This window comes from Dermacentor silvarum, chromosome 6 (assembly GCF_013339745.2).
Source record: "Dermacentor silvarum isolate Dsil-2018 chromosome 6, BIME_Dsil_1.4, whole genome shotgun sequence".
In the NCBI taxonomy this organism is placed as follows: domain Eukaryota; kingdom Metazoa; phylum Arthropoda; class Arachnida; order Ixodida; family Ixodidae; genus Dermacentor; species Dermacentor silvarum.
The window spans coordinates 59,625,203-59,633,358 of NC_051159.1; the positions used below are offsets into that span (position 1 = coordinate 59,625,203).

The 8,156-nt window shown below is 52.6% G+C and overlaps 1 protein-coding gene across 1 annotated transcript; it reads left to right on the forward strand.

Moving 5' to 3' along the window:
* Nucleotides 1–5,416: 5,416 nt before the first annotated feature.
* Nucleotides 5,417–6,004, forward strand: LOC119456680 (uncharacterized). The gene has a single exon (XM_037718506.1). It carries the CDS (start codon nt 5,417–5,419, stop codon nt 6,002–6,004), a length of 588 nt encoding a protein of 195 aa, XP_037574434.1.
* Nucleotides 6,005–8,156: the final 2,152 nt, after the last annotated feature.

Here is an 8,156-nt window from a genome sequence, read left to right on the forward strand (position 1 = left end):
ATTACGTCGTCGCCCACCTGGACGCACGGTGTACCAACGAGGTCCGGGATATCCTTGCCAACCCACAAACGGCCAACCTCTATGAACACCTGAAGACTGCACTTATCCGCCGCCTGTCGCTCTCGGAAGAACAGAAGATATGACAACTTCAGTCCGCAGAGCTTGCTGAGCGCAAACCTTCGCAGCTCCTGCGCCACATGCGTGCGCTCGCGGGCGACATGCCAGTCCAGGATTCTTTCCAGCGACCGCTTTGGCTCGAGCGACTCCCGCCGCAGGTCCAGGCAATTCTGCAAGCTCAGGTTAGGCTACCTCTCAACGAACTTGCGGAGATTGCTGATCGCGTCATCGAGGCCTCCTTGCCGCAGTTGTCGCCCACCATCCAGGATGTCGCCACACCGCTGAACACCACAGAGCTTGCGCGCCGTATCGACATCGATCGACAGCTCACCTCCATTCAACAACGCCTGGTTGAACGTCTTCCGATGCAACAGCGCCGCCACTTGCAAAGCCGCGACCTTAACACCACTTCGTCGAAGCAACCTCATAACAACGGCCCGTGTTAGTACCACCGACGCTTCGGGGACAGCGCCCGGCAATGTCGACCACCCTGTTCCGTGGGACATGCGGAAAACGCCAACAGCAGCTGGTAGAGACGGCCGCAAGCTGCCAACCCGGAGGCCGTCGCATCTTCGTCACCGACCAAATCACGAAGCAGCGGTTCCTTGTCCACAGTGGTTCCGACATTTGCTGCTACCCGCGATCCCATCTTCAAGGTCCTCGTCCGCCTACGTCTTTCGAGCTCAGTGCGGCAAACCGCTCCACAGTCAAAACGTACGGCTCGCTCCACCTGCACATCCTGATCTGAAACGCACGCTATGACCTTCACTGGAACTTTGTCATCGCTGAAAGTCTGAGCCAATCATCGGCTCACACTTTCTGGCCCACTACAACCTCCTTTCGGACTGTTGCAACGACCTCCTCATCGACGCGACAACGGGACACTCCACACCAGGCCAGCGAACGACCGTCCAACAGCCAAGCATCAAGTTACTCAGTGTTGACAATCATTCACTGTACCACGCCATCCTCGCCGAATTTCCCGGATTGACGCGCCCCAGCGGACTGCCACGCAAAGTGCAGCAGACGACCGTGCACTACATCCGGACCACTTCAGGCCTCCCGGTTTTCTGCCGCGCCCGTCGATTTGCCGCGGACCGCATGCACATAGCGAAAGCAGAGTTCGAGGCCATGCTCCGAGTAGGAATCGCCCGCCGCTCTGACAGTCCATGGGCCTCGCCACTCCACCTTGTGCCGAAGAAGACCAAAGGCGCTGGCGGCCCTGTGGAGACTATCGTGCCCTCAACGCGCGCACCATCCCGGCAGTGTTCCCAGGTTTGGCTATATATAGCCAAATTGGGCTACAGAAAAAAATTTTGGCGTCGACTTCGACGAGTTGGCTATGTGGCTATATTTGGGCTACTGAAAATCTGCGACTTGGCTTTGTTTGGGCTATAAGTGGCGCCCTAATCAACGCTCCAGAGAGGCTCTGATCGAGTAGAAACAAATCTCGAAGTCTATGCTTTAGCTGACTGAGCCGGCAGCGCGCCTGTGCGTGTGTGCGTGCGCGAAATGCCTTCCGCCTCCTCTCCCCCTCTATTCTCTGCGCCGTTGTCTGAGCCGGTGGCTCTGATCTTTGATGTACTTAAACTTACATCGCTCTACACCGTGAGACACCCGATCCCAGGGCATCGGTATGAGCCTGGGAGCAGAGGGTGTTTCACAGTACACTGTACTGACATCGTTATGCTCAGAGAACAACAACAACAAAATGTCGGGCGATCGTGGCGCCGACATGAAAGAAGCACGGGTAGGTGACACGCTCCAGTGTGTTCACGCCATGGCTTGTTGGTGAACTATCGCGCCGGGCACAGCTTTCGACCGGCTTCACGTTTCTCACGCTAAGCTTTTCCTGCCATTTTCTTTTTCATGCGAGATGAGTTTTTGTTTGTGCTTACATTAGAGGTTCATTCTCATAGGTTAGACTTAAGACCGAATCCTCCTCGGAGAGGAGAATCGAACCATGTGGAAGTGGGCCAAGTATGCGAGAAAGAATAAAAAAGAATGGGAGCAAGACCCCTAGCCCAAAGTGGGTCCTGGTACGTTTACTTATAGATGGTTTGCCCGTAACGTGACAGATGCAGTTATTTATTATGCTAATATCGAAACATGTTTGCGACGATGCCATCAGTGCCCTACGTCACATGAACATCACCAAGTGTGTTAGCTTAGCAGGTGAGGTGTCGCGCTGCTGGCTCGAGGACGACGGTTGGATTCCCTGCCAAGGCGGCCGCATTTCGATCGAGACGAAATGTAGGAACACCCGTGTACTTAATTTATGCGCACGTTAAAGAACCCCAGGTGGTCAAAATTAATCCGGAGTCCCCCACTGCTTCATGCCTCCCAACCATATCATGGTTTTGGCACGTAAAACCCCAGTAATTATTATTAATAGCATATCAACATGGTTTGCTTTCTGACAGTAACCAGTTTTCACAGGATTACCACTGTTATCAATTTGTTGTTTGCGTTTACTCTTGTGAGCTGCCGCGGCTTCTGCCATTTCAAGCGAGTTATGTTCGGGACGTGCTTGTCGCCGCAAACGACTGCGCGCTTCTTACACTTGTGTGCCATTTTGCGCAGCAACCGTTAAAAGTTTCGCTTACACCGATTGAGACAGCGAGAGACAGCGAGTGACTTCTTTTTAACGCATGTTCTTGGTGTGCTAGAGATCCAAGATGGCGGCCAGGTTGATGTAAAGGAAAACTATATAGAGTGTGTCCCAGGTAACCCGGGCAAATGTAATTAACGAGAAAACAAGATAGGACTATGAGACAAATAACGCGAGATATTGCGCGATACACTGGTTTTGGCTCTTAAAAAAGAAACCGTGAGCGCGTCACAGTCGCAGACCGCTGGACAGATCAATTTTTTCTATGCCGTGGGTGGATGTCACGTGAGAGCTCAATGATGCTGAACATTATTTTGCGTTCACGTGAGCTGAAAAGCAGAGCTTGTAGTTAGTATTACTGTATATAACTAAAAATAATACCTTAATTTGTACTATCTGTCATAAAATAAAAGCACCATGATTTCGCCTTGTCCAGCGATTCGCTGCAAGCATGATGTCGACCATCACGGTGGCAAGGACATTTGGTTACAACGGGTTATACAAAAAAGGATCGCGTCGTTGAATGTGAAAATTTATATACAAATAAAACTGCAGATAAAAATGGCTATATTTGGCTACGAAATATTTGCTCTCTTTTTGTGTTTGGCTACATTCTGGCTACAATTTTTCTAACTTTTGGCTACGCCGCCTCGTCCAACCTGGCAACACTGCATCCCGGACAGGTACCCCGTCCACCACGTAGAGGACTTCGCCCATCGCATTCATGGCTGCCATGTGTTCTCCGTGCTAGACTTGGTGAAGGCCTACACACAGATACCCGTCAATCCGGATGACGTCCCGAAGACGGCAATCATCACTCCGTTTGACTTATTCGAGTTTCCCTTCATGAGCTTCGGTCTGAGGAACGCTGGACAAACCTTTCAGCGCTTCATCGACGAAGTCATCCGCGGCCTCGACTTCTGCTTTTTTTACCTGGACGACATACTGGTATTTTCCCGCGACGCCGAAGAGCACCACAGGCACATTCGTCTGCTGTTCCAAAGCCTCGATGACCACGGTCTACTCGTCAATATCCGAAAAAGCACGCTAGGTGCTTCCGTCGTCCGCTTCCTCGGCCACGAAGTTTCATCTGAGGGAACTCGGCCCTTGCCCCAATGCTTCTCGGACCTGCAAAATTACGCTCAACCCACCACCGCTAAAGACCTTCGCCGTTTCCTCGGCATGCTGAACTTTACAGGCGTTTCTTGCCACACGCAGCCGGCTACCAAGCTCCCCTCCACGATGCTTTGGCTGGCCTACGAGGAAACCAACCCGTCACGTGGACACCGACGTTAGCGAAAACTTTCGAAGAATGCGAAGCCGCCCTCTGCACCGCCACGTTTCTCACCCATCCCGTGCCAGACGCTCCCTTGGGACTCTTCACGGACGCATCTAGGTTCGCCATCGGCGCCGCCCTCATGCAACGCGAGGACAACACCTGGCATCCCTTGGCGTTCTTCTCCAAGAGACTCGCAGCTCGGAAAAAATTCCCCTTCAACCACCAGTTCCACTGACAAAATCACGACCACCGCCCCGACAAGTTTGCCAGCCTACTACAGAGAACTTCTGGCGATATAGGAAGCAGTGCAACACTTTCGCCATATTCTCGAAGCACAGAACTGCACCATCTATACCGACCACAAGCCTCTTACCTACGCCTTCTATCAACGTCGCGACAAACTCCCGCCTGTACAGTAGAACCAACTCTCGTTCATTGCACAGTTCACCACCGACATCCAACACGTCAGCGGAAAAGACAACGTGGTCGCCGACGCGCTTTCATGTGTAGCAGCCATCTGGAGCACGAGGTCGCGGGATCGAATCCCAGCCACGGCAGCCGCATTTCGATGGGGGCGAAATTTGAAAACACCCGTGTATTTAGATTTAGGTGCACGTTAAAGAACCCCAGGAGGTCCAAATTTCCGGAGTCCCCCACTACGGCGTGCCTCATAATCAGATCGTGGTTTTCGCACGTAAAACCCCATAATGAATGTAGCAGCCATCAACTCTGGGCAGATAACAGAGGACGTCCTCGCCGAGGCTCAGACTACGGACGCCAAGCTGCAGGAACTTCTCAAGGGCAGGTCCTCACTACAGCTGCAACAAGTTCCCATTCCAGGGTCGACAACCACAATCTGTTGCGACATGTGGACGGGACGAAGCAGGCCCTATGTTCCCCTGTCCCATCGCCGTGGTCTTTTCAACCAGCTTTACAACCTCAGCCATCCCGGCATACGCGCCTCTACACGCCTCGTGGCTGACCGCTATGTCTGGCCCTCCATGCAGCGGGATTGTCGAACCTGGGCGCGCTCCTGCATTCAATGCCAACGCGCTAAAGTCACCAGGCACGTCACGTCACCACTCGGAACATTCCCTCAACCCTCTGGTCGGTTTGAGCACGTCCACCTCGACATCATAGGACCCTTTCCCCAGGCTGGACCCTATCGCTACTGCCTCACCGCCATTGAACGGTACACTCGATGGCCTGAGGCATGGCCCCTCGAGGGAATCACCGCGGAAGACGTCGCCTCAGCCTTCTTCACCGGCTGGATTGCTCGTTTCGGCACCCCCCGCCGCGTAACCACCGACCAAGGACGATAACTCAAGTCGCACCTTTTCAGGCTCCTCGGGCTGACCATCGGTTTTGAACAATTGAGGACCACTAGTTACCACCCCTGCGCCAACGGAATGATCGAGCGTTTCCACCGACAGTTCAAAGCAGCCATTATGCGCCACCCCAGCTCAACCTGGCTCGAGGCCATCCCAGCCGTCATCCTCGGTCTTCGCGGCACCTTCAAGCCGGACATCCACGCTACACCAGCGGAGCTCGTCTACGGGGAACCACTCCGTCTCCCAGGTGAACTTCTCGCTGCACTGTCTTCCAGCACTACGACGTCAGATCCCACCGACTTCGTCGCCCGGCTCCGATGCACCATCGCCTCCTTACGTCCGTCACCTGCAGCCCACCACTGCAAGCCTACACCTTTCGTGTTCAAGGAGCTAGCATCGTGCACGCACGCTTTCCTCCGCGACGACACCGTCCGCAGGCCTTTCCAGCCACCCTACAGCGGACCCTACCTGGTCGTCCATCGTGACAAAACCTTCACTCTGCGCCTGAACGGGAACGACATCCGCGTCTCCATTGACCGGCTGAAGCCCGCATACATCGCTGGGAACGAACCGGGCAGCGCCACTCCATCCACAGGCACATATACGCAGCCGCCGACGTCGCAGCCCTCGATACGACACGCTCTGGACATCTGGTACGCCTCCTAGATTTCTACAGACCCTGAGGGCTCAACACTCCGCGGGGGGGGGGGGGGGGGGGTGATGTGGCGACACACTGCGCACAAACCGGCGCGCATCCTAGCCCGGCGTGACACGGCTGCGTGCTGCACCATGCCTCCATTAAGGGACCGCGCCACCGCAGCGTCACCGACGGTGGCTATAAACCCCAAGCTGCCAAGCTCGCAAGATTCTTCCTTCGCTAACCGTTCGAGCGCAGCGGCGGTATGCTCGCCCCGCCGCTGCTACTACGCTAATAAACAGTCGTTATGTTTCATGTTGGGATGCGTCCTTCCATCGACGCGGCATCCCACATACTATTTACTGCCATTTCCCAAAATTGAAATATGAGTACTTTACTTTTTGTGAACTATGAACCTTTCGTGTCTACTAGCTATGCCAGAATAAAGAGTACTTAAGCCATAGGAAGGCGCACGTTAGCAGGTTGGCCGACGATATCTCCTAAAAGCTCCCATGATGGACGTGACCATCAGGTGCGTGTCAGCCACTACAAAAGCCTGTAAGGCTCTGACAGTCGCAAATTTTTCTCTGGCATGACAGTTTTGCACCTGAATATTTACTTAAAGAGGTTCAAGAGTAGGGTTTAACAAAATTGCGAGTTGGGCGAGTTCACGTGGACACATAGTTAAAAAAGCACGGCACAGAGACGACAGAAGCGCTTGCTTTGCCCCATTGTGACAGAAGCGCGTCTTTGCCCCTTTGCACATTTATAACAATGGACACTGTGTTGCCCGTAAAGTACTGACAAAACGAAACCAGTGAAAGAGGTTAGCTGCTCTCTAGAGAAGCTTTCACGGATCACAGTACACCAATGTGCGAAACCATTTCACGTTACGCGACATGGTGCTTAACACACCGTTTCACCAAAGAATAATGCTGTGACGTGGCGTATTTAGCAGTAGAAATACAATAATTCGAAAAATCACTCCTAAAATGCCTGCGACAGAGTGGTTATGGAGAAAAAAAGAACTGGTGCTCTCCAATTCGACTATGGGCATCGAAAGCAAGCAAGTGCGCGACGTAGCGTCGATTTAATAGGGTCTTCGTCCAACCTACTTTCGCTTTCAGTGCCGGTAAAAAGACTTTGCACCATCTTGCACCTTCCCTCCAAACTCATCCGATGAGCGCGTTAACTGGAGAACGGTAGAGGACTCATCCCCCGCGGTGCATGAGCGTGACTCATTCCACGTTTCCAGCTATCCCGCGGTTCCGCCTCCCAATTTTCTTTTACAACGTCCTCGTAAATAGCGCCACTTCGAGCACTGACTGCGTGCTCCTTGCAACAAGAAATGCCCCAGCAGCTCAAGCCATTACGCTCCACAACGCCTGCGTTGCATAGGGTGCGAGGTCGGAGGAGGGTCCCGTTTTCTCCCTGCGCGTGCTCCCGTGCTTATTCGCGTTCCCTCCATGAGGTGGGTCATTGAGCGGCCTACACCGGGATGGGGTCGGGCTTCGCGGATGTGGCTCCATAGCTCTTAGAGAGAGTTAGCGAAGAGAGAACTTCGATCAGTTATTCTCGAAACAAGAGCCCCACACTCTTAAAATGTAGGCTAATGTGAGAACGTGCTCGCAAAAATAAAATGCATGCTGCGCATGAGCTGTGTCCGAGGTGGTAGAATTCACTCTGAAAGGATGTTTGAAGGCACAATATGGAAGTTGTAACGAGGAGAAAGTTCCAGAGTACGACAATATACCGGTTGTTAAAAATTAAGCCTTACAGATTTTTTTAAATCGCCTAAATTCCGCGCCCTTCTCGGCACCTGAGCTCGTTCTAATTCGCTTTCCAGTGCAACTTGACCATATTAAATTCTGCCACTTCCGAAGAAGCTTTCGTCTAGCGGGCAGAGTATCAAAAAATTCTATCCGTTTCGGGGACGTACCTTATTGTTTTTGTTTTTTTTTTCAAAAGCAGTCTCAGAGTCAATCATTACGTAGCATTAACGTGAGCCTGGACAAAAAAAATATTGTCCACAAACGCGGAAATTCAGGGTATCGATAAAAGACGAGCATGAGAAGTGCGCTGAATTAGTTCAGGTGCCACTGGACCACTCTTAATGCCGATATTAATTTTTCAAGTAAGCCATTAAAACTACCGTGAAGTAACAGAGTAACGGAGTAAAGT